Raw genomic sequence first — 27,092 nt, 5'->3', positions numbered from 1 at the left:
AGCTGTGACCCTGCCTGGCGTGTTTCCAAGCGTCCCCTCTGGTCCTGATGAATAAGAGAAGCTCCAGCAACTTCCTTTCTCTGTGATGGCCCTCAGTTACCATGCAGGACCTCTGAGCTCTGGGACTTCGGAAAGGGGGTGAGGAGACAAAGGTCAGCCCTCATCAAGCCCAGAGCTCTGTTTGTGACCTGCACAGCTCCAGTGCACTGCTTTGCCATCCAACCCTGCCCCCTCCCAGGTCGCTCAGTTCCCTGGCTCCCCACCCCTATCCCCCGGAGCCCACTCTGGTGACCAGAGATGCAGTGTCACTGGGCCTGAGCTCCCTTCCTGCCTACACTTCTCAGGGACTAAGCCACACTCCGACCCAAAGCAGCCACATTGCCACCTCCCTCCCCTGATGGGCCTCTCTGAGCCCCTATCTCTCTTCAGAAGGGTGGCACACTTTTCTGGGCTCTCATAGAGCTAAGGGTGCTGTCAGCAAGGCAATGCGAAGCGCCTGCTGAGAGACATCCTCCACGCGCCCACCCCCCCCCGGGCCTCCCCTTCCTCTGGCTCCTCCTCCTTCTGTCCGCCCCCCCCGCCCCCCCCACCCGCCTACTCGCCACCCCCAATCTCCAGGCCTCCGTCAGCCTTGGCTCTTCCTGCCATCCAGAGTCGCCCCTTCTCTGGGGAGACGGTTGGCAAGCCGGACCAGCGTCTGGGTCTCTGGCACTGGCGCCCACAAGCCCACCCGGTCCCTGCGGCCTTGAAACCGGAACCCAAACCCCTCCCTTTGGGTCTGGCAGGCTCTGTATGCCTGCAGCCCCGCCCTTGGCCGAAGCCAAAGATCTGTGAGAAGCCCAGCCAAGAGTCAGGCTGGCGAGAGGTGCCTGAGTTCAAGGGCCCTGCTGACCTCTCCACGCAGAATGACCTCCACCGGCAACGTTCCAGGAACTTACTTCGCTCAGACCATCCGGCCCGGCGCCATCCTCTTTCCTTAGGACTCAGCCAGATGGTAACACGGACCAACCTCTTAGCTGGAGCGTAACTTCCTAGGGCAACGGCGAAGTCTTCTTAAACCTTCAGGGGTGGGGGGAACTACCTGTGGCCCCGCCCAGAGCTATTGGTGATTGGTGCCTTCACACCATCTCAGCCTCTGTTCTCAGCCTTGGCTGATCATTGCAATCACCTGGGGAGCGGGGGGCGCGGAGGCACATTAGAAAAATCCTAGGCCTGAGTCCTACCCAAGAGAGTTTGATGTGATCTGTTTGGGCGCTGCCAGGCCCTGAGCTTTGTAAAGTCTCCCCCGGGGATTCTAAAATGCAGCTTAGAACAACTGATTCTGAACTTGTAGAAAGTGTTTTCAAGATAATAAGCCTTTCAAAGTAATCCTAGCCGCAGGGACCGGAGTCCAGGCAGCTGTGTGCTGCTTCGAGGCGGGTGGCACCGAGCAGGTGAGAGGTGATGCTGGAGGCCGGGCCGATCACCTGAGCAACCTATGGCCCTAGGCCTCCAGGTCTGCAAGGTGTCCCCTGTGGGTCCAGAAAGCAATGGGGGGGGGTTGCCAGTGGGGGTGAGGAAGGAGGGAAAGAGATGCGGGGGGGGGGAGGACAAGCTGTCCCCACGAGTGCTGCGACTTTTGACACTCTCTGACTTAACGCAGAGGGAATTTCATGGCAACAGCAGAAGGTATCTGCAGCCAAGAAAACCATTCGCTTTGGTTGAAGCCAAATTCAGAGGGCAGTTGGCGTGTGGGTGGGGGAGGGGAGAGGAACAGCAGGATGCTCAGGGAAGCCAGGGCCAGACCTCGAGAAGCCAGTGTCACAGCGGTCCATGGGGGATGGAGGAGGGACCCTGCAAGGAAGGCCCCTCGGGACGTAGGATGAACACCACATTCCCTTCCATCTGCCGGCTCTTGGCTTTTCTAAGTCAGTTTGGACCTGTCACTGGATGCATACAACGGCAGTAGCTGCTAGGTGTTTATATCCTAATCTCAAAGCTCAAGCTCAAAGTCAACCCCAGTCTGTCCAGTCTGTCCATGTTGGAAAGGACAGAAGGAGGCCTTGCACCTCCAACATTGTCCCAGTTTTTAGGCTTGTGGCAGGAAAAAGCCATCCAGAATCCCTCTGGTCTATTTGGAAAAGCCTCTCCCTACCTGTATGAGCTACTATAAAAAATGCTGGAATATGTCAAAGAAGAGAAGCAAAACACTGCTCTCCTCACCGCCTGGTGCCTGCCAGCCCCTCTGCTAGCACCTAGGGAAAAGCCTCCGTCACATCACCACAGAGGAGACACAGAGGAGGGGGAGGCTGCATTATGGGCAGGTGGCAAGACTGGAAAGGAGGACAGGGCTGGGGTACCCCCAGCTACAGAAAGAAGACAGAAGTCACAGGAGAAGGGCAAAGTTAGTGCATGGACTGGAGACTCAAGGGTGGCCCTGCAGAGTGTTCTCCAGCGGTTCCACCTCCAGGTGACGTCTCTGCAGGCCTCCAAAGCCCCCTTCTTGCAGGCCAGGCAGGAGACGCCCTCTCCTTCTTATTCTGAAAGGGTCTTCATTCTCTTCTAGAACACAGTGGAGCTGCCCTCCATCCCGGCACAGCTGGCCCCTGCAGCTATGTCTGCACCAAGGGTCTAGGCCCTCCTGGCCACAGCTGGAGGGCCCAAGGGTGGACCCCTGACCCAAGCTGGCCAACTGGATTCTCTCTCCTGGGAACCTGATACTGGAACCAGGAGGGGTTGTTTACGTTCTTTAGGGCATGGGCTCAGAAAATGATGCAAGGAGAAGGCTGCATTAGACCCTAAGCATAGGAAGAGGCTGGCCTGAGGGAGAAGCAGAGGGGAGACAGAGGGAGAGAGAGGCGGTTCCTGCCCGCCCCTGGTTCACACTGCTGTCGGGGAGATATCCCACATAGCTGCAACACAAGCTCCCTCCTACCCTTGCCAGTGTGAGGGCTTCCCCTAACCTTCCACCCACGAGCCCCAAGACATGTGACCGCCTCTCACCTCCCTCTCTCTAGAACTGCTGCCCTGAGCGCCAGGCACAACCCGACACACTGCTTCCTAGAGAAACCCGCTCTGTCAGAACTGCCGGCGTTACCTTCTGATCCTGCAGGGGCCTTTGACCCACCCATCTGCCCTGCAGCCATGTGCTGATCAGAGTGGGACAGGAGCTACCACCCCTGAGGCATCTGCCTCACCTTCCAAGGGGCCGTTTTCTGCTCTGAAGGAACACAGTGCAGGGAGTTTCTTCCACGAATGTGAGACGGGGATAAACCCAGGGAGATGATGACCTCTTCCTTGCGCCCAACGCCTGCTATATAATGGTGTTTATATGACTAGAGAAGAGAGCTGGGGTTTTCTTTTAATATAATAAAACATAGGGATTTATGTTAGGTTTTCTTCTTCTTTCTTTTAGTTAAAAAGAAAAAGATTCCTTCCTATTATTGATTAATGACGCTAGTCTGCCCATTCTTCATGAGACCCTGGCTGTCCAGCGTAGGGTCTGTCTGGCTGGAGCTCCCAGAGCAGGACTGACTACTTGGCCTGTGGTCTGGGTGTTGCCCAAGCCCCCTCCCGCTCCCATCTGCACCCTCCACTCTAGTTGGGCCAGGCTCCCTCTGTTCCCCTCCAGCAAATGTTTCTTCCTGCTTTTCGCCCAAATGGGGTTCCTTGCCCTCCATCTTCCTCCCTCTCCTCTCTGCCTATCTCGGCCTCCTGGTCCCTTGGGTACCAGCCAAGCTGCCTCCTGCACCCAGCCGTCCTTCCCCGCTCGGGCCGTGCTGCCCTGTCCCCGCTCTGAGCGCCTGTTATGGCCTTTGTTGTCAGAATTTGCTCCTCCACACGCCGGGCGTGGTGATCTCGCAGTTTCCCGAGACTAGGGCCTGTCTTGCTGGTGGAGCTGCCATCCACATGACGGCCACCCCTGAGCTGCACACACAAGGTGACCAGAAGGAGGCTCTTGGCATGGGTTTCAAAGCCTTCCTCAAGCCAGGAACTATTCCAAACTACCTTTCTGGCCTTGTCTCCCCTCCAACCCTCCCTAAACTCGGTCACATGCCTTGTTCATCTTTGTTTCAACCTCCACTCCCTAACCCCAGCACAGCACCTGACACAGAGCAGATCCTCAAAATATTTCTGTTGACTTGAAACCACAAATGCTCATCGGGTTGAATCAATATTGTTCTCTTCAGGGAGTTGAGAAAGAGAAAGAACCATCTGTTGGGATCCCGTCAAGCTCGGGTTGGCCTTGGCTGAATGCCGACCCCCCGAGAAAGTGTCCATGAGTCTGTGAGGCATGATAACCCCAGTGCAGTGGAGACCCAGCTAGAGAGCCCAAGGTCACACAGAGCCCATCTGACATATCAGGGCCCGTCCAGGTGCTGTGAGAGCAGCCCAGGGGCACAGCCTCTGGGGATACACCCTCTGACAACACACAGAGGGAACATATAACTGATTGTTCAAACCAGGAAACTTCTGCACGTGAACTGGACATTTTGCTGGGACTATTCCAGATAAGCGGGCTGGGTGGTCCCCACAGGCCATCGATTATGGTCTGTGGTCAAACCCTCCTAAAGAAGAGACCAAATAGAGTTTTCTAAACATAAGAACTTACTAAAACTCAAAGTCGCTTAGGGCCAAGATGGGTTTATTTTAAAAGCCAATTGTGTTGTTGAAGAAAAGGCTATGTTCTCGGCCCATTTTGGCTATGGTCCGGGGCTGCTCGGGGAATTGTGCTGAAGACGTGTACGCTCCTGGGCCTGGCGTTTTCTGAAAACACAGCAGAAAACAGGGAGTGAAGAGATAGTGACACCAGAACCTGAAGCCTCCTGAGCCTGGCTGTGCGCTCAGACGTGGCTGGCAAATCCCCACGGAGGGAGACGAGGGCCACAGTGGCCGGGGCTGGGGCCTGTGCACCCTGGAATTAGAGCCTGTCCTAGGGGCTGAGACCTGATCCTGTCCACGGCTCTCCCCAAGGCTGCAGAGGTGCTGAGAGAAGAGAGGACAAGCAAGTGACAGCCCAGGGGAAGGCGGGCTCACATCCCACCCTCACCTCAAGGCACGCTTTCTCCAGGGCACCCCCTGTCCCTGGGGATGCCAGCGTCTCCCCCCGCCCTCCGCCCTCAATGACCTCAGTCTAGTGGTAATGGGTTGGAGAGGATGGATTCTGAACCTGGGTGGTTGACCTCAAAAGCCCAAACTCCTGTGTTTCCATCGTTTTCCCCAGTGTAATAGAGTAAGGTGCTTCACTACCAGGGGCTGTGGACCTCGGGCTCAGAGGGATGTATTCTCAAGGGACTGACGAGTTCTAATTTTGAAAAGCCATGTTTTCATTTTGATGAAATTCTTGAAAAATTATTTAGCCAATTATATAAAGAAAGCTTCTCTTCTATAGTGATGAGATATAAATGAATGTCATTCTCATAGACGAAGACTTTGATTTCTGAAGTCAGTGTTGCCCATGGTGAGGTGCACCCACATATTCTTGAACGCCCCAATATTTTATCTTAGAGACACACTGGTGTCTCTGGGTATCGTTAAGGGAAGGGTTTTAATGTCAGACGGGGCTGGGTTTGAGTCCTAGTCCCACCACCAATGGCTCAATATGACCCTGGGCCACGTGCTTCCCACGCCTTACCCAGCAAGTGAGGTTTTGAGGTTCACTGGGGGCCCCGAAAGACAGACAGCACCACCAGGCTGGCAGCAATACTGCTCCACACGCTAGCCACCACCGCTATTATTATCCCCTATCATCACCTACTTGTCATTGCCATCCTTCCTTGCAGTTTGTTATCTCTTCAGGAAACAGTGAGAGTGGAAAGAGGATTACTAGAGCGTCAGCCCAGAGTGGATGAGATCAGCTGCCTGCAGACGCTGCTTTAGACAGGATGTTTTCCTTGCCAAAAGCAGGGGAGCAGCCTGGAAATCTAATCAACTCCTGGCCAGACGTCAAAGGAAGCCGAAGCCTTTATTAGTGCTCTTAATGAGGAAGCAGCATGCGTGTGGAGTCCTGGAAGGCCAGTCCCCAAACAGGAGGTTCGTGGGCCTGGGCCTCGCAAGGCCACCCCTCAGGAGGCTACTGGGTGTAGTTCTCAGACCTTGAGAACATCCGGCTCCGTCCCCCAGCCCTGATTCCACTGTCACCAAGCAAATTTCTGATTGTCGTTGGCTTCCTTCCGAGTTTCCTACAAGGGGAGACGCTCCACAGAGCAGCGGCCCCAGACATCAGCCCCCTTGCCGGACACTTGTAAATGAATACCACACCTTCCGGCTTCTCCATCAGTCTCCCTGGAGTTTGGTTAGCATGACTCCAACTTCCTGAGGAGCTGTGAGCTCTGACAAAAATCTGTGTTTGGGTCATGATAATGCCGCTAGGGTGTGAGGACCCACTGAAGGGATCCACTAGCCTCCCGCTGTTGGTGTGTTTTTAATACTATTGGTGGGGCCTCCCCAGTATTCCTCCAGAGAAAGACCACACCGCTGCCACACTGTAGCACCGCAGCTGGCAGCTCTGCAGCGAGATGGCCCGGGACAACCCAGGGGGTGCTGGGGGAGGTGACCTGCAGGCAGCTGTCTCCTGCCCACCGCCCCAGCTCCTCCCACCCTCCTTGTTCGCCCCCCACCCCGGGGTGGTGCCGTTTTCTTATGAGCAGAATTCGTGTTTCTGTCTTCCTAACCATGTCCAATAAGGCTACAAACCACTGAGTTTGGGGGACTTTCAGACTGAGGTGCTGGCTAGGAACCACAAGGCCAGGGGAATTCAAACTTTTAGCATCAAACGAACAACAGCCCTAGCCACTTTCATAAGCTCCATGTTATGCTTTTGCCATCTTTCTTGGTCTTCTCTAGGCCTCAGAGGCTCTCGCACACTCCCAGAATCCACCTTCTTTGTGTATCTCCATGAACTTGAGCCTCTTCCCTGTCTGTCCCGAGTCCTTGGGGGCAGGATGATGGCTCAGGCCTTAATGGTCCCCTTTGGTTCAATCATAATGTTTCTGCTGTGACTTTTTGTTCCCAGAAGACACATACACAAAGAATGGCAGTTCTGGATGGGCGGGGGCAGCCTGTGCCCACTGCTGGCTTCAATTCGCTAAAGGAGTTTCCCCCCAGAGCATCCAGGACATAACACCGATGGCTAATTACTGCGCTGGCTGTTCGCAACTGGACCCATAATTCAGCCACGGCCTTCAGGTCTGGAGTCACTCTGAGCCTGAAGCTGGCCGAGGGCTTGCCGAGGAAGCTCTATGCCCTTTGCTGCCTTGATAAGCAATTTTAGTGTATATATACTAGAATTGTATATAACTCTGCTACCCCCATCCGACCCCCAATGCCCACTCCCCACCCACCCACAAGCCACAAAACCTACAACCACATCTGTCTTTTAGGATACTTACTGAACAGGCAGGCAAGAATCGAGGTACTCTGGATTGAAAACAGGAAGTAACAGAACTTACTGAAGGTATTTTCAAGTTATAATGACCTGGTCCTGGGCCTTCACGCTGTAGAAAAAAAAATTTTTTTAAGTGTTTCATAAATAGTGATATCAGATATATTTTGATGCTATATTTGCCTTTTATGAATAAGCATATGAATCAGTGTGATAGGGTAGAAAAATCCCTGGATTGGGGCTCGGAAGATCTTATTAAGGTGTGCCCTGGCACAAGCCACTGTGAATGGGAATAATACCTGCTTTACCTGCCTCATGGATGACTGTGAAGACTGGAGTTAGGTGACTTGTGAAAGTCTCCCCTGTCCCTGCCTGGATGCCCTCTTCTTTCCCAGGCCCCCTGCCCACCCCTGCGGGCCTCACTCCATTCTTGTCCCTCTGTTGACGGTGACTTGCTGCTCTGAGCTGTTAGCTTTATAAAACATGCTTATTCTTTCATATAAATGCAGCATATGTTCTCTTAGTCCAAAAAAAAAAAAAGTATTCACAGCAATTCACTGACCTAAGTATTGATACAATGCTATGAGGTTAACAGAAATGCACGAACACAATTTTAAAAAGACAAACACATCAAAAGAAAAGTTAGCAAAAGGCAATTCACAAAGAGGAAATGCAGTGAGGAAACTGGGGGCTGGGGCGGGCTTTAAGGTCATTAATAGCCAAATAAGGTGTAATTAAAACAAAGAGATACTTTTGTGGGGGCCAGGAAAGAAAGAGAGGGAGGGAGGGAGGAAGAAAGGGAGGGAGGGAGGAAGGAAGAGAGGGAAGGAGGAAGGGAGGGAGGGAGGGAGGGAGGAAAGGAGGGAGGAAAACTTTATCCACAGCGTGGACACTCCTATATGACTTTGGTGGAAGTATCAATTTGATTAGCCTTTCTGAAGCACACAATTTGGCAAGCTATGAAACAGCTTAAAAACAGATATACCTATCCAAAGGGAGAGAAAGAAGAAAGGAGTCTGGTTACAAGATTGCTGCGGGAACCCAGAAGACAGGTGATGAGTCCTGAGCCCAGGTACGGCAGGAAAATGAACACAGCCCAAACAGCACCGTAGATAACACAGACAAAATGTTAACCTTTCCTTATTTTCTAGCAATTCACTTCTTTTCCTCTCCCATTTTCAAATACCTGTGCTATTTGACAGAAAAGAGTCTTTCTGGAATGATGTCTTGGATCTGTTTCTAAACAACACAGGAACTAGGGGAAGTGGGTGGGGTATGGACTGGCCAGGAGCTGGTCACTTTCAAATGGGTACATGGGGGTTCTGTCTATGTGGTATATATTTTTAAACTTTCTACAGTACAAAGTTAAAGACAATATATATTTATCATTTTGACCCATCAATTCTTCCTAAGGAAACAATTGAGAATGTGTGCAAATATTTGGCCACAGAGACATTCACTATAACATTGTTTCTAAAAGACGTGTGCCTGGTTAAATAAATTGTGATTCTTCCATCCAGCCATCCAGGTTGATGAATTTTTAGGGACATAAACACTATTCCCAAATATTGTTAACAATGCAAGTTTTAAAAAGTGTGCCTAAAAAAACTGGAAATGGAACGGTCACTGACAGTAGTTTTCTCCAGGTGGTGCCGTGTTGAGTAAAAAGAAACTTTTTTTTTTTTTTTTTTTTTTTTTTTTGCTTATTGGCAATTTCTAATTTTTCTATGATGGACTTAAGTACTCTTGAAATATGAAAAAAATTATACCTAATGTATAGATAAATGAAGATGGAAATTGGGTAAGTGAAAAAGGGGGTAGGGAAAGAAATAAAATGAGCAGTAAGGTTAAAACAGAAATGTTCCTGTAAGATCCTGTAACATATGAGGCTGAGCCACAAGGTAGCTCAATGGCTTTGGCTGAACAAGCACCAACTGCAGCCCCTTCTCAGGATTTAAGAGCAAGGCTTTCAAAACCCTGCTCTCCTTTGGGTGGTACAGCAGCATAATTAAGCCTGCCATTCTCAATTATCCACCACGAATGAAGTCTGTTATTATCAGCCAAGCACAAATCTGATAATCAAGGGATGCGCCTCATCATTTTACAATTCGTGGCAGAGAGATGAAATAGCAGTGTTTTCAACCTGATGCATCCATGGGACAAAGATCGCTGTCAGGGCAAGGCTCTCTGTACGACGTGACCAACCTCTGCACTCCCACTGGAGAAGTCCAAGCCACGATAAGAACACAGGCATAGAAAGGCGGGGAAATCTGGACAGGAACGGTTTGCACAAAGTCCCTTTGGTTTGGCCGTAAGAAATGTAAGCTCTCAAGCCAAAGTGGTAGCTGGGGCCAAAGATGCTGCTGAGGGTGCTACCACTGACTCTACGCCTACGACAGCCTAGCTGTCTGCGGGGTGGCTAAGAAATGCTGTGACCTGCACCCTTTCCCCCCAGGCCTCATGCGGCTTTCACTTCTAAGCTTCCAAGTCATGAGCTGCTTGGGAGGCCAGGTGCCAGGCCTGGCGAAGCCCTGATGTGTGCCTATGCCATCCAGCAGCCTCCCTGCATGTGCCTGGTCATCTGAATCAAAGGGCCTGAGACTTAGGGCAGAAAGAAATTACTAAATGCTATTTGCCCCCCATGTGTTACATGGGATCTTTTAAGTGGGGAACATTAAGGAAGTGGATATGGGCCCAAGTTCATATTCCAGAAGCCACAGGAATCCTGCTCTAAGTGAGAAGTAATGGTCAGGCCAGGGCCCTGCAATGGGCAGGAAGCAGCTCCAGCAGAGTCCCCGATTCTGCCCTAACCGAGGATGGCAAGTGGGCAGAGCTGAAAGGAGGGAAGGGGACTTGGTCCAGGATGCCTCTGAATGTGTGTTGAGAAATGGACCTGGTTCAACGAGAGGGGTGTTTAAAACAAGGAGAACAGGGAGGGGTAATATAGGAATAGGAGATTAAGAGGTACAAACTATTATGTATAAAATAAGCTACAAGGATATATTGCACCACACAGGGAACATGACCAATACTTTATTAATAACTACCCTTTAAAAATTGTGAATCACTATATTGTACACCTGTAACTTACATAATATTGTACATCAACTATATATCAATTGAAAAAAAAAAAAAGAAGGACATTTAACTGTGTCCTACCCCTCCCTGAAGTTGGGGATTCTGCTCTCTGGTTTGCTGGCGATCTCTGAGCATGATCCAGAACTTTGGACCACATTACGTACGATGTGTGGGTGAAGGGTGGCACCCAGGTTCATCAAGCAGTACTAAGCACCTCTTGCACAAATTGGATGGACCATTTCTTAAACCTTCCTATCATCAGGGCCATGCTTTGGCAACTCTGGGTTTCCCAAGCTAAACTTTTCAAAGACATTGACGTCTGGTGCCAAGGGAGAACAGAATTATCACCTTCCTAGAATCCCAGAACCTGCTGCCAAAAGAAACGACAGGAACCTTTTATAGCTCCCATTCCTCGATTGGGGGCATGATTACATCTCAACCCTCCTGGTAAGATGATCATATCTTTCTCTTGCCTTTGAAAAAGTCTTATCTAATTGAGTTTCTACTTGAGGACAATCTTAACCTTAAGGGATTACACAGTATTTTATGTATGACAGTATTTGATGATGAATAAAATACTATCATCGACCTAGAGGAGTTTATGGTCCAGTGAGGGACACAGGCAAACAGAAACAACAAAAAAGAAGAAATGAAGATGTGAGGAGCTAGCATGGTGCTGAGTGAGGGCAGAGCTAGCTGCATGGCTTCAAGATTCCAAACCAGGCCCTTGGTGTACCTGGCCTGTGCTACGTAAGTTTGATCTCAGTGGGATGTTACAAAGAGCTGGAGTTTTCCACTTACTGCAAAGGACTCGGAATGCATGGGTCTCACTCATTTTTCTGGCGTGCTCCTGGGACCGTGTCGTACCATGAAGACATACCATAGCCTCCACCTTGGTCTTCTTGACCAGTTTGGTTCCAACCCCTAATGTGCAATAATGCTTAGTACCGTTGTAGGCCTTTGGTAAAAGCCTTGCCACCCCCTCACCTGCCACTGAACACACTCCTCCTCCAGGGCTGAGAGGATGGGATTGGCTTATCTACACAACACCGCTCAGGAACTGAGAGGTGCCAGGTGCCTCTGAAAGACTGTGTGAGAGTAGATGAAATTACCCCACGATTTTGTGTATTGAATTATGTTCTCCCAAATCCATAAATCCTATGAGTTTTTGGTGTGTTGAATTATGTTGAGTGTTGAATGGTGTTCCCCCCAAATTCTTAAGACCTGTGGATTTGGAATTCCCAGTACCTCACAATGTGACCTTACTTGGAAATGAGGTCACTCCAGATGTAGTAAGTTAAGATGAGGTCATTAGGATAGGCCCTAATCCAATATGAATGGTATCCTTTAAAAGGGGGGAATTTTGGGCACAGAGACACACAGACGGGGAAAACATCATGTGAAAATGAAGGCAGGGATCTACAAACCAAGGAATGCCAAAGATGGCCAGGAGACCACAGGAAGCTACCAGAGCAGCATGGAACTGACTTTCCCTCACTCGAAAGGAACCGAAACTGCTGGCACCTTGATCTTGGACTTCTAGCCTCTAGAACAGAGACAATACATTTCTGTTGTTTAAGCCACCTCAGTCTATAGTCCTTTATTATGGCAGCCGTAGCAAATGAATACATAAGTGTTCAGTTCATTCAAACGATATACAATGTTCCAGACACTGTGCTGGGAGTTGGGAATACAGTGGTAAATGATTGTCTCCCAATCTCTGTTCTCCTAATTCCTTAGTACTAGGACAATTTAAAACTGGGCACATGTCCACCCAGAATAAAGACTGAATTTCCCAGCCTCCCTTGCAGCTAGGTGTGGCCACATAGCTAATTTCTGGCCAATAGGATGGAGGTAGAACAGGTGTATGCAAATTCTAAGGAGCATCCTAAAGGAGGGGGCAGCTCATCCATCGTCCCTGCCCTCCTGCCTGCTCGCTGGTCCCATGTTCTCAGCTCTCTGGGACCATGGGTGTGGAAGCAATGCTTAGCAGGGCAGCACACAGAAATCTGATGCTGCAGAATTACCACACCAGCCCTAAACTGCCTACTGCAGGTACTTTATATAAGAGAGAAATAAGTTCCTATCTTGTTTCTAATATTGTTACCTGTGGGCTCTGTTAGTGGCAGCAGAACTCAGTCTTAATTGACAAGGTAGGCATGTTTCCGACTCTCATGGGGTTTACATTCCAGTAGGGAATGTCTACCTTACAAAAATATGATGAATGTGTGGAGTATCACACAGAGGACATATATGGTGCCATGAGAGCATGTAAGAGGGTACACTGACCTGGCCTGAGGGGCCTGAGAAGCTCTTTAAAGAAGTACATTTGAGCTAAGACCAAAAGAACAAGGAGGAGGAGGAGTTTGCAGGGCAAAAAGGCTGGAGGAAGGGTCTGTGTAATAAGAAGTAATGGGGGGCTTCCGTGGTGGCGCAGTGGTTGGGAGTCCGCCTGCCGATGCAGGGGACACGGGTTCGTGCCCCAGTCTGGGAAGATCCCACATGCCGCAGAGCGGCTGGGCCCGTGAGCCATGGCCACTGAGCCTGCGTGTCTGGAGCCTGTGCTCTGCAACGGGAGAGGCCACAACAGTGAGAGGCCCACGTACTGCAAAAAAAAAAAAAAAAAAAAAGGATTAGGGAACATCAAAAGGGGCAGGGCCTCAGGGCAAGCCTGAAAGGAGGATATTGTTTATTCTAACCCTGTTGGGACAAATTCACAGCATCACAGGAATAAAATAAAAAGTGCATAGGCTCCTGTCAAAACATAGGGTTAGGGACCTGAAATTCAACTTGCTTGTGACAGTTACCACTTTGTTGTTTTTTCACATGCGTATTAACACTAAGAATGGTTTTACGATTTAATTGCAGATGTAAACTGTCAAATATCACCTGTGTATGTCCAATCTACGAGTCCTCAGTTTCCTGAAGTCTTCTCGTTTGCAGGCACGTGTGCTGGTCATCCAGGGCACCTCTCCAGCCTGGTCTGAAGCAGACTCAGTCTCCACCACTGCCCACGCGAGCTCCCAAGGACCTTCTGCACGGCCAGAGGGCTACCCCATCCCTGCCACCATCTCTAGCTCCCAGCCTTCATTCACATACCCTCTCATTTGATGCTCACAACAGTCCCGTGGAGGAAATGCTATTACCTCCACTTAACAGACAAATAAGTGAGGCTCAGTAGGGTTAGAAACAAATGACTTAGCAGCTGCAGAAGCCAGAACCAGTGACTGACCTTGCCTCTCAGCGCTGGGAGGTATCAGTACTTAGTTCTACGCTATTTTCCTTTAAAATCATAAAGCTAAAGGGAACCTAGAAAGAGCACACAGTCCGTCCCTACTGATCCTAGGCGCAAACAACTTTCAACGAATCATACTTGAAAAGAGAAAAGGTCAGAGATAAAATGTATGGCCCCAAATGTCTATATATACACATGTAAAACATAAGAAATATGCAACATAAACTGAAATTACTAGACGTGGTGGTAAAAATGATCTCCCCCAAATTTGGTGTGGTGGATGGGTGTGATAGCTGGACCACACTGCCCAAAATAAAACAGATGCCCCAGCAAGGAGGGTGGAACCCTGTGTGGTGGTGGGCAAAGAGAGGAGCTAGAGCTGCCTCTGTGGGAATTCAGGAGGAGGCATGTGGCAGGGTGTATCCAACTTGGGAAATTCTAGAATTCTGTAACTACCGGTCTACAGGTTCAGAGAAAGGAGACATGCCTGCTGGTGGGTGGGGTAGCAACAAACCTGGCAGGGGCCAAAAGTTATTCACATTTGAAATTAAGAATTGATGATATCTCTGAAGCTCCGTACGTCTTAAAAATCCTAGTACATCTGTAGTTATATTTGAAAGGTTATATCTTTCCAAAAACGTTACCTACAAGCGAACTCATCTTTGAGGAGACTGACACTGGGACCTGTTTTACTCATCTAAACTTTCAGATTCCTTTCAGTCAGACGTCCATTTGGCTTTTTTTCAATGTGACCATGTTTACTAATTAGTTTTCTGCTCCTCACAGAATTTTAAACTAGCAGCTTAGTTTTTAATTGAAGTAATTCCTTAAATGCAGAAATAACTGAAATGATTCAGCGTTCTTTCATAACGCTAGTTTTAATGCAGGGAGTATGCCATGGATCTGCTATCCCCTTTTCAAACTTCTATCAAATGCGACTAAAACAGATAAATCACATAACGCTCATTTGTGTCTGTACGGACTCTTCCCTGTTTATCTGATCCTTTTTTTTTTTTTTTTTTTTTTTTTGCGGTACGCGGGCCTCTCACTGTTGTGGCCTCTCCCGTTGAGGAGCACAGGCTCCGGACACTCAGGCTCAGGAGCCATGGTTCACGGGCCCAGACGCTCCACGGCATGTGGGATCTTCCCGGACCGGGGCACGAATCCGTGTCCCCTGCATCGGCAGGTGGACTCTCAACCGCTGCACCGCCAGGGAAGCCCCTTTCCTTATTTTTTATAGGCTTGTCTGGTTTTAAGAAATACAGAAACATCTTGAAACACTTCTAATATCAAATAAAAGAAACCCATTTTTTCATTTGACATTGTAAGATTTTATTCCTACTGTCGGGAAAGATGTGTGTGTCTCATTTTTTCACTTTATGTACAACTGTGAGAAGTAATCACTGAAAAGAACCTGCTCAGCGAATCATTGTTGGAAGCCCCAAATCATATGAATGACTGAGTCCTAATTAAGTAGTAGTAATGGCACTATTTTTATTAGAGTAACAAATATTTTTATGTTGACCATTTCCATGGCTCTTTTCTTCAAACTATCATTTTTCTGGCTTTTAAAAATTATATTTTGAAAAATTATAAAAGCAATGCAAAAGAGAGAAAGGAAGCAAACAACCACCCTTAATCATAACACCTCAGCATAGAAACTAAAAGCATTTTGGTGCATTTCCTGTTTTTTCATACACATAATTTTTTTACATTATTTTAATCATGAGAGACATACCAATATGTATCTTGCATTTTTTCACTATGCATTAGATCATAAATATTTTTGGTACTATTTTATAAATTTTAACAATAATTGTTTTAATAGCTGTAAAATATTCCTTTGTGTAGATATGTAATATTCTTTTTTTTTTTTTTTTTTTTTACGGTACGCGGGCCTCTCACTGTTGTGGCCTCTCCCGTTGTGGAGCACAGGCTCCGGACACGCAGGCTCAGTGGCCATGGCTCACGGGCCCAGCCACTCCGCGGCACGTGGGATCTTCCCGGACTGGGGCACGAACCCGTGTCCCCTGCAACGGCAGGCGGACTCTCAACCACTGCACCACCAGGGAAGCCCATGTAATATTCTTTTTAAATTATATCCTTCTTCTGAATACAAGATTGTTGCTATTGTTATCTTGCTATTATAAATAATCCCTTGATGATATTCTTTGTATAGATTAATATTACTGTATATAAATTATTACTTTATGAGGGTTTTCACACAATGGAATTAGTGGGCTAACAGAAACAGTTTTAATAGCTCAATACATACTCCCACCAGCAAGAGACAAGAAAAGCACTGATGTTATGGTCCAAGTAGATATTGGGGAAAAAAGATTTAGAAAAACAAAAATCTTCCTCACTCCTCCTTACTTTAATGGGAGTATTAAATAAAGTCATCAGTGTCCCCTATATGTTCAAAGAAGTTGTGCAGAATATCTGCTATCCTTAATGCCTGAATTTTGAAATGCATTCAGGAGGGAACAAAATTCATGCAATTTTTTTGTAGCTCAAGAGATTAATTTGAGTCATTTATAAAAGCTAAAATTAAAGGGAGGAATGAGGGGAGGAGAAACCAAAAATGACAAGTTTCACTTTGTCCACTTTGCTTGGATAAGAATGACTGGGGGGCTTCCCTGGTGGCGCAGTGGTTGAGAGTCTGCCTGCCAATGCAGGGGACACGGGTTCGTGCCCCGGTCCGGGAGGATCCCACATGCCACAGAGTGGCTGCGCCCATGAGCCATGGCTGCTGAGCCTGCGCGTCCGGAGCCTGTGCTCCGCAACGGGAGAGGCCACAACAGTGAGAGGCCTGTGTACCACAAAGATAAAAAAAAAAAAAAGAATGACTGGGATTTGTTGCAGTTTGTTTTTCTACTCTTTAAAAAAAATCCTGCTATGAGGGAACTGTGCCTTTGGGTCTGGGGATTTGAGGGCCTTGGTCATTATTATCAAAGTGCTAAAAGGGAATGGTGGCTGGTAGAATTTTCCAATACAATTCTTTTCTGTGGGTAAAAAAGGGCCCTTTTTACTTTTGGTAGAACATATCTTCTGGTGTCTATCCCAAAATGCTCACATAAACACTCTTCACAGTCTTTCCTACGGACAAAACAATTATGCCGATCCATAATCAATTATTATTATTATTTCAACAATAACTGAAATAGCCAATAAGTATGCAACCTTACATTGGTCATCTGAAGATAAGAAACCATCTTTCAACCAGACAAATCCCTTCCCAACTGCTGCTCCTGAGAGCCACCTACACGTTGGGACAAAGTGTAATTCATCAATGGAATCCTTGACATAAACAAGAAGGCTGCATTTTTTTAACAAGTGATAATGGCTCATCCACATGGAGGGGCCTTCAGGCACATAAGACCCTAGAGGATTTTCAAATTCCAAGTTACTGTACTTTTTACAACTAAAAAATCGTGTAGTAATCTGCCATGCCTTCACATGGTCATCCACTCAGTTTTTGATAGGCTGCTCCTGGAGATTCTAGGCATAACTGATTAACGCATGTCAATGAGCTAATTTTCACAGATGATGGAAAGAAAGAAGGAAGAGATACACACCTGTATGTATCCATCTTTTATAACCTGCCTCATTCCCTAAAGGGTTTAAAGTGACTTGGTGAATGTCTATAGGTTGTCGTACTCTATTGCACCTGATCTACAGGTCAGATTTCTGGTGATCGTAGGTTTCGTGTATACCAACGGTGAGGCAACCTGTCCTAAATCAACAGGGCTCAAGTGACACTGTGACCTTACACAAAATGCATTTCAGAAGAATTAAAGAGTGACAAGTTGATTAAAAAAACCCAAAATGCCAAAAAAAAAACCCAAAAATATTAAAGTCTGTGGAGGGAATTTTTAAGTGGTGGAAACGATACATAGAAAAGGAATGGAAAATTGGAAATTTGGAAAAGGAAAGGATACATAGGTTTCATTCATTCATTCAACACATTTTTGGAGCACTGTCCTAGGTGCTGGGGGCATTGAATAAGACAGCCCCTTCTTTCATGGATCTTACATTCCAGAAGGTGATTACAAACTCTCTAATTTGATGACACAAACATTTTACATTTTAGGGACTTCCCTGGCAGTCCAGTAGTTAAGACTTCGCCTTCCAATGCAGGAGGTGTGGGTTCCATCCCTGGTCAGGGAGCTAAGATGCCACATGCCTCTCAGCCAAAAAACCAAAACAAAGAACAGAAGAAATGTTGTAACAAATTCAATGAAGACTTTAAAAATGGTCCATATCAAAAAAACTTAAAAAAAAAAAATTTTACATTTTAAACTTCTGTATATAAAAAAACAAAAAGTAAAAGGCAAAAATCCCTGAAAAACTTCCACAAATAGAACTGCTAATGTCTCTTCACTATAGTTTATACAAATCAACAAAAAAGAATGTTAAAGCTCCACCCAATAGATAGCTGGGTAAAGAATGTGGCCAGAAAGTATGCAAGAAGGACCACAAGGAACTGGCTAACAAATAATTAGAATGTGTAGCCTCGGATCCTACAGATTAAAATAATGAGATATCATTCTTTTACCATCAAATTAACAACGATAAACAAGATTTATAAAAATTTTGTGAAATAGGCACTCTTTTTTTTTTGGCCGAGCTCTGTGGCACACGAGATCTTAGTTCCCCTGCATTGGGAGCACAGCGTCTCAACCACTGGACCACCAGGGAAGTCCCGGTACTCTCTTTTGTTAATCTATCTATCTATCTATCTATCTATTTATTTTTGGCTGCATTGGGTCTTCATTGCTGTAAGCGGGCTTTTCTCTAGTTGTGGAGAGCAGGGGCTACTCTGTTGCAGTGCGCAGGCTTCTCATTGTGGTGGCTTCTCTTGTTGAGAAGCACGGGCTCTAGGCACGCGGGCTTCAGTAGTTGTGGCATGCAGACTCAGTAGTTGTGGCTCGCGGGCTCTAGAGTACAGGCTCAGTAGTTGTGGCACAGGGGCTTAGCTGCTCCACAGCATGTGGAAGCTTCCCGGACCAGGGTTTGAACCCACGTCCCCTGCACTGGCATGCAGATTCTTAACCACTGTGCCACCTGGGAAGTCCCCCGGTACTCTCTTGATTGCCGGTGGAGATATATAAATTAATATACTACTTTTTTAAACAGATCAAGAACCTGTATATAATCTCTACTCTAGTAAATTCTATTTGTGATGATCTATAAAAAATGATTCCCAAGTTTAGAAAAGACTTTATGCGTTGTCTTATCATAGCATTAGTCTTTTGATCTATGTATTCAGCACCATTGTCCTTGCATAACAAAGCTGTGAATGTAGACAGAATTTGTCAGAACACAAAAGAATTCTCCAAAGAGCTGACCACTAATAAAATTATATCCTATTCAAATATCCCTCCCTGCTTAACACTAGCATCCACCACCGCAGACAGGTGACGTTCTTTGTGAGTCAGTTTCTCTCCCTCATTAAATATTCAACAACACACTGGAAATAAAATGCAAATCCACTTCACATGAAAATGCAAATTTTACCAAATAATGCAAGATTTCGTGAAGTTGATGTAAGTAATGAAGTGCCTAAATCACAGGAACAGTTTTTGATTGACCAGTGAGGTTCCAGCAAAGTTAGATCAGTTAAAAAGAAAGAAGAAAAGCTGGACAAGGATTGTGACATTATTGGCATTTCAGTAAAGATGATTTACAATATCAAAGAAGACACCCTTGGGAAAACTGATGAACCTTCAAATATTTTATTCTAAAATTTGTACTTTATGATTTCATTAGAATGTCAAATATGAAATGAAGGATGTCACTATACTATCATAAAATATTGTCAGAAAAAATTAAAATCAACACAATTTCCTTTTTTAATATGATTTAGTACATAGTTGCAGTTATATTTTCATGATTTTTAGTTTAACTTTTTAAAATTGAAGTATGATTTATTTACAATGTTGTGTTAATTTCTGCTGTACAACAAAGTGATTCAGTTATATATACATATATACATTCTTTTAAAAATTCTTTTCCATTATGGTTTATCACAGGATATTGAATATAGTTCCCTGTGCTCTACAGTAGGACCTTGTTGTTTATCCATTTTATATATATAATAGTTTGCATCTGCTAACCCCAAACTCTCAATCCATCCTGCCCCCACCGCCCCCCTCCTTGGCAACCACAAGCCTGTTCTCTATGTCTGTGAGTCTGTGTCTGTTTCATAGATAGGTTCATTTAGTTTAACTCTTTTTCAGTAAAGTTCAATAACTTTATTGATTACTCTGATATTTTGATTCCATTTAAAGTAGGTTCCCCTTAATAGGTCTTTTTTGTGGGTTAAGTTATACTTAGATAATGAAGACTCCTGTATAAGGAATAATTGAAAACGAGGTTAATCATCAACAGGAGAATGGGTGAATAAATTGAGATGTGGGGCTTCCCTGGTGGCGCAGTGGTTAAGAATCTGCCTGCCAATGCAGGGGACACGGGTTCGAGCCCTGGTCAGGAAGATCCCACATGCCTCGGAGCAGCTAAGCCCGTGCACCACAACTACTGAGCCTGCGCTCTGGAACCCGTGAGCCACAACTACTGAAGCCCATGTGCCTAAAGCCCATGCTCCCCAACAAGAGAAGCCACTGCAATGAGAAACCCGTGCACCGCAACAAAGAGTAACTAACCCCCGCTCACTGCAACCAGAGAAAGGATGTGCGCAGCAACGAAGACGCAACACGGCCAAAAATAAATAAATAAATAAATTTTTTAAATAAATAAATTGAGATGTGATAACTTGATTATTTACCCAGTAAAAAGAAAGTTTAACAGGATTTCTACTAACATGAAAGTGGAACATACGCTAATTGAAAAAAAGGATATAAAATTGTAGTGTAGCATAATCACAAGTATGTTTTTAAAACTGCACAGAAAAAAAGGGAGAAAATTACTTAACATTATTGGTTGCTTATGAGTAATAGGAAATTTTAAAAATATAATTTTCTGTATTTTCCAAATTTTATTCACTCAATTTTATTCTAACTTAAATTTTTAAATATATTTTTACTTAAATTTTAAGATATTTTATTCAATTTATAGATAAAAATCATTTTAAAAATCAACTGGAACCAAAAGCCTTATAATGAAAAACAGAAGTCTTTGGTCTCATCCCTCTCCAATTTCATTCCCTAATGGGTTTTGTTTTTAAGAGTGTATAACATGCAGCACCGGATGGTGAACACAGTTCGTTCACAGAAATGATACCATTCTGATTCTTTTAGGCAACTAGCACTCTTAGAAACATCTTTTCCACATATGTCTTAGGCACACATGTCTGAGCAGGCTCTAGAGAGCCTAAGACAACTATTTTTAACTCTTAGTTGTTCTTCTGGAAGTTATTTCCTTATCACTAAACAATATGTTCATATTGTTATTCTTTAACTTATATTTTAGAAATTATCTCTTGGTGACATCCTGGAATAAATGAAGATATGGCTCTGTTGCTCTATCCACTATTTCTCTCTCCCCATCCACTCAAAATAGCATTTTAAATCACTAACCAATGTTTACTAAATAAATATTATTCCTTGCAGAGTCAAGTTATATAATATGATTTCTTGTCTTGCACAGTCTTTTGTTTTACCTGGAGTTAATTAGTGCCTTGTTTTTTCACTTGCACACTTTGCTATACATACTTTCTCAAATTTTCCCATCACATCAGCTGTTCTTTTTTTTTTTTTTTTTTTTTCGGTACAGGGGCCTCTCACTGTTGTGGCCTCTCCCGTTGCGGAGCACAGGCTCCGGACGCGCAGGCTCAGCGGCCATGGCTCACGGGCCTAGCCGCTCTGCGGCATGTGGGATCTTCCCGGACCGGGGCACGAACCCGTGTCCCCTGTATCGGCAGGCAGACTCTCAACCACTGCGCCACCAGGGAAGCCCCAACATCAGCTGTTCTTGAGTCCCTTTTTCCTTAGAAACATTCCTTCTGGAGTTCTTTTGTTTCTTTCTCAAATGTGGATTGGTTTCTCTCTCAGCCTGCTGTACAGTGGTCCACCTGGGACATCTTTTAACTACTTTCCCAAATTGGATCCACTTTCTCCTGGATCCCATCCCTTACTCTTTCTGGATTACTCCTTTGTTTTGCTGTATTTTATCACCAATGGCATCTTTAAAAAGGGTATCTTGGAGGTAATTCTTATGAAGTTTTACATGTTGAAAATGTCCTTTAGGAATTTAGGATTAAAATATATACACTACAAAATAGATATATAAAATAGATAACCAATAAGAACCTACTGTATATCACAGAAAACTATACTCAATATCTTGTAATAACCTACAGTGGAAAAGAATCTGAAAAAGAATATATATATGTATATATATGTGTGTAGGTATAACTAAATCACTTTGCTGTACACCTGAAACTAATACAACATAGTAAATAAACTATACTTCAATAAAAAAATTTTTAGGGCTTCCCTGGTGGCGCAGTGGTTAAGAATCCACCTGCCAATGCAGGGGACACGGGTTTGAGCCCTGGTCCAGGAAGATCCCACGTGTGGCGGAGCAACTAAGCCCGTGCGCCACAACTACTGAGCCTGCGCTCTAGAGCCCGCGAGCCACAACTACTGAAGCCCACGTGCCTAGATCCTGTGCTCCACAACAAGAGAAGCCACCGCATTGAGAAGCCCGCGCACCACAACGAAGAGTAGCCCCCACTCCCTGCAACTAGAGAAAGCCCGCGCGCAGCAACGGAGACCCAACGCAGCCAAAAAATTAAATAAATAAATAAAGTTATTAAAATAAAAAGTTAAAAAAAGAAAAGAAAAGCCAGTGTAGCAAGGCTCTCAGCAGGAGCCTAAGCTGCGGCCCTCCATCGTAAGGATCTTCGATGATCAAGGCCCAGTAGGCGGGCTGGCATGTGGGCCTCGCAGGAGAGAGAACTCATCCCACTGCAAATGGGGTCAAGCAGGCCAACCCGGCCCCATGAATAAGCCTCAGTCATCAGTGGGGAGTCGTGACTCCAGAGACGGTACAATGTCTGCCACTTGGATTTGACCCCAGATCAGCTCTACACATCTAAAGACATTAAGCAAGTCACTTGGTCAAGCTCACTCACGGGGCAGCTCAGGTTCTGAGTCACCATAGACTGGGTCTAAGTCCTGGCTCTACCTTGGGCCACTGACTTCCATTTCCTAACCTATCAAAGAGAGATGATAAATAGCACCCTCCCCACACTGCAGTAAGGATGAAATGATATGGGGTATGTCAGTCACTGAGCACTGTGCCTGGCACCAGAAAACCAATGAATGATGGTCACCACCATCATCAAAACTGACCCCAACAGAATAGTTAAGTTTCTTCTAGTTCTAAGAGTCCTTGACAGCTCTATGACTATGATGTTAATATCTAGAACAAGGAAACTGAATGATAAAAGTGATCAAATCAGTTTCCAGATAAAGGCCTAAGGATTAATGCGTTTATCTCCGGAAGGTCTGGGGTGATGTTCTCCTAGCAAGCATCATTTCTTCACCACACTCACACTGCGTGCCACCATCTCCCACCGTTGGGATCAAAGCCATTTGCTCTGTGCCGTTTACAAGTTTGTGGATCTAACAAACCCACAAGTCTGCTCCGGGAGTGTGTGTTTAGGACAGAAATGAATCACATCCCCGAGCTATTTCTTTGTCTGGGAACATTTTCCATGAAAGTATTCTTTTCATTTGGTTGAAGGACAGGATGCTCCAAATTGTGAATCACTTTTATTTATAAAATGGGATGAATGAGGTGACATCAATGAAAACGGCAGAATAAGGATATCCGAAAAACTTCTCCTCCGTAAAGCAACGAGAACAAAGGCAAAAGCTGTCAGAATCAACTGCTTTGTGCTATTTCACAAACCAGGCTGCTCATCCTTCAGGATGCCTAACCTGAACTAAAACCAAATTAATTTTAACTGAGTCTGTTTACCAGTAGTAAATAAATCATTACTAACTCATGGCATTCATTTAACGCATGCATTTCAAAGGAAATACAGTATCAGCCAGGGGCGGGGGGGAAAGAAAACTGATGTCTTGACTACTTGCTGCCAAAGCGAACTGAACACGTGCATTTATCTCCATTCCTCCCCGATCAAATAAAAAAGGCACAACTATCTCCCCCCAGACATATATACCTGTACACACACACACACACAACCAAGCGAAGAGACAACAGCCAACAGAGATCATGTGTTTGGGGAAGATGTGAAACGGTGTGGAGGAGTGGTCCCTGAGGTAGCAGGGTGGAGAATGCTAAAGCCCAGTGTGTGGAGAGGGCCTGCTGATGAGAAGCAGGCCGATGTGCTCCACAGAATCCAAGAAAAGCTCAGAAATTTCAGGCTTTAGACACCTGTGAGGTGGAGGTGAGGGTAAGGCTGAAAGCAGGAAGATTGCCTGAGTGTCTTTCCCCCAGGTCCCTACCTACCTACTCCCAGCAGTCAGGTAGCTACCCTTCCCTCATCCCTGTAGGAGATGGAGGTTTTCGTTTCCAGGGAGACTGAGCCAGAGATCTGGACCCAGGAGCCCCAGGCACTGTTAGGACAGGGGCTTTTACTGAAAACCGGAATTAAGAGAACTTCTAGACATACAGATGGCCAACAGGCACATGAAAAGATGTTCAGCATAGCTGCAAATCAAAACTACAATGAGGTATCGCCTCACACTGGTAGGAATGACCATGATCAAAAAGTCTACAAATAGGGCTTCCCTGGTGGCACAGTGGTTGGGAGTCTGCCTGCTAATGCAGGGGACATGGGTTAGAGCCTGGTCTGGGAGGATCCCACTTGCCGCGGAGCAACTGGGCCCATGAGCCACAATTACTGAGCCTACGCGTCTGGAGCCTGTGCTCTGCAACAGGAGAGGCCACGACAGTGAGAGGCCCACGCACCGCGATGAAGAGCGGCCCCCGCTTGCCACAACGAGAGAAAGCCCTCGCACAGAAATGAAGACCAACACAGCCATAAATAAATAAATAAAATTTTTTTAAAAAGTCTGCAAATAATAAATGCTGGAGAGGATGTGGAGAAAAGGGAATCCTCCTACACTGTTGGTAGGAATGTAAATTGGTGCAGCCACTATGGAGAACAGTAGGGAGGTTCCTTAAAAAACTAAAAATAGAGTTACCATACCATCCAGCAACCTCATCTCTGAGCACATACCTGGAAAACATGAAAACTCTAATTTGAAAAGATACATGCACCCCAATTTTCATAGCAGCACTATTTACAACAGGCAAACATGGAGACAACTCAAATGCCCATCAACAGATGAACGGACAAAGTAGATGTGGTATGTATATATACAATGGAATATTACTCAGCCATAAAAAAGAATGAAATATTGCCATGTGCAGCAACATGTATGGACCTAGAGATTATCATACTAAGTGAAGTCAGAAAGAGAAAGACAAATACCATACGATATCCCTCACATGTAGAATCTAAACAATAATGCAAGGGAATCTATATACAAAACAGGAATAGACACAGAAAACAAACTCATGGTTACCAAAGGTGGAGGGGAGGATAAAGTAGGAGTATGGGATTAATAGATATAAACTACTACACATAAAACAGATAAGCAACAAGTATTTACTGTATAGCACAGGGACTATATGCAATATCTTATAATAGCCTGTAACTGAAAATAATCTGAAATATATATATATATAAAACAGAATCACTTTGCTGTATACCTGAAACTAACAAAATATTGTAAATCAATTTAAAAAGAGAGAGAGAACTTCTGCACAACGAATGGTGAGACACCACCACCCCAACACAGCCCGTTCCCCCACTCAGTAACCAGAACACGGGCAACCAGCTTATAGTCCAGGCAGGAGGCTGAGGAGTCATTCTGAAGCAACTGACAAGTTCAAAAGAGAAAGCCTAACAGATACAAACATTTATGAGCTACAGAGAGGAAAAGCCAGTCCTCATCTTATCAGTCTACTGTGAAATCCACCTGGAAATAATCCCCACCTGTATTAGTTTCCTGTGGCTGCTATAACAAATTACCAGAAATTTGGTGGCTTAAAACAACTGAATTTTACTCTCTCATAGTCCTAGAGGCCAGAAGTCCCAAATCAATTTCACTGAGCTAAAATCAAGGTGTTGAGAGGCCTGTGGTCCCTCTGAAGGCTGTTAGAATCCATTCCCTTCCTCTTCCAGCTTCTGGTGGTGCCGTCTTCCTTGGCTTTTGGCCGCATCACTCAAATCTCCACCTCCCTGGTCACATTGCTTTCTCCTCCTTTCTTAAATTTCCCTCTGCCTCCGTTTTATAAGGACATTTGTGATTGCATTTAGGGCCCACTGGATAATCCGGGATAATTTTTCCATCTCAAGATCCCTAACATACTCACATCTGCAAAGTTTTTGCCATCTGGTAACATTTATAGGTTCTGGGCATTAGGACGTGGGCACATCTTTGTGGTCTATTATTTAGCCCACCACACCACCCACATACAGAAAGTTTTCAATTAGCTTTTTAGTTTCTCACACTTAAGTATTAGTGAAATAAAATTTTTTTCACCTTTATTGGATATCTGAATTTCTTATTTTATGAATTGTCTATTCACTGCCTTCATCCGTTTTACTTTTCTATTGGTGTTTTTCCTATAAATCATCAAGAGAATTTCAGATAAGGCCATTAACCATTTATCTGCCATGTATGTTGAAAATACTTTTCCTAATTCACATTTGCCTATTAATAACTTTGTTTACAGTTTGTTCCCTGATGTACAAAAAATTCAAAATGCTATGTAATCAAATCTAAGACTTCTTTTCCTTTGCAATTCATCCACTGCTGTTATCTCAGAAATCAGCCTTATCCTAAAATTAGATATATGCTAATATATTTTCTCCTGGTTTTATAGTCTCAAAAGTATTTAATTCGGGCTTCCCTGGTGGTGCAGTGGTTGAGAGTCCGCCTGCCGATGCAGGGGACACGGGTTCGTGCCCCGGTCCGGGAAGATCCCACATGCCGCGGAGCGGCTGGGCCCATGAGCCATGGCCGCTGAGCCTGCGCGTCCGGAGCCTGGGCTCCACAACAGGAGAGGCCACAACAGTGAGAGGCCCGCGTACCGCAAAAAAACAAAAAAAAAAGTATTTAATTCTTTAATCAATATGGAATTTATTATAATATGTGGTTTGAAGAGTCTAATATTTACAAGTTAATTAATCAATTGTCTGGCACAAAATAGCTCTTCCTTTCCCTACTGATTTGTCATACCATCTTTATCAAATATAAAAATTTTACATATTCTAGAGTCTGTTTTTGAGCTCTGTTCAGTTGTTTCAACTCCTCTTTCATATGCTTGCTGTATCTTTTCCCCCTCAAGTTTCTCGTTACAAATAAATAATCATAGTCCATCAAAACACCCCAAAATAACTTCATATTT

The 27,092-nt window shown here is 45.4% G+C and overlaps 1 protein-coding gene across 1 annotated transcript in view; it reads right to left on the bottom strand.

The window, feature by feature from the left end:
- Nucleotides 1–596: 596 nt before the first annotated feature.
- Nucleotides 597–27,092, bottom strand: part of STPG4 (sperm-tail PG-rich repeat containing 4) — a 44,943-nt gene continuing 18,447 nt past the window's right edge. Inside the window, exons 6-7 of the mRNA XM_089922493.1 lie at nt 7,371–7,398; nt 597–4,746 (exon numbers count right to left, since the gene is read on the bottom strand). Coding sequence (XP_089778619.1) covers nt 4,661–4,746; nt 7,371–7,398 — 114 coding nt within the window. The 3' untranslated portion in view covers nt 597–4,660. The remainder of the gene's footprint in view (nt 4,747–7,370; nt 7,399–27,092) is intronic.

Source organism: Delphinapterus leucas, chromosome 13 (assembly GCF_059928025.1).
Source record: "Delphinapterus leucas isolate spDelLeu-1000000601 "Yukka" chromosome 13, BTC_Dleu_Yukka2, whole genome shotgun sequence".
NCBI classification, from domain to species: domain Eukaryota; kingdom Metazoa; phylum Chordata; class Mammalia; order Artiodactyla; family Monodontidae; genus Delphinapterus; species Delphinapterus leucas.
Note: the sequence above shows the minus strand (reverse complement) of the source record. Positions and strands in the feature narration are given on the sequence as shown.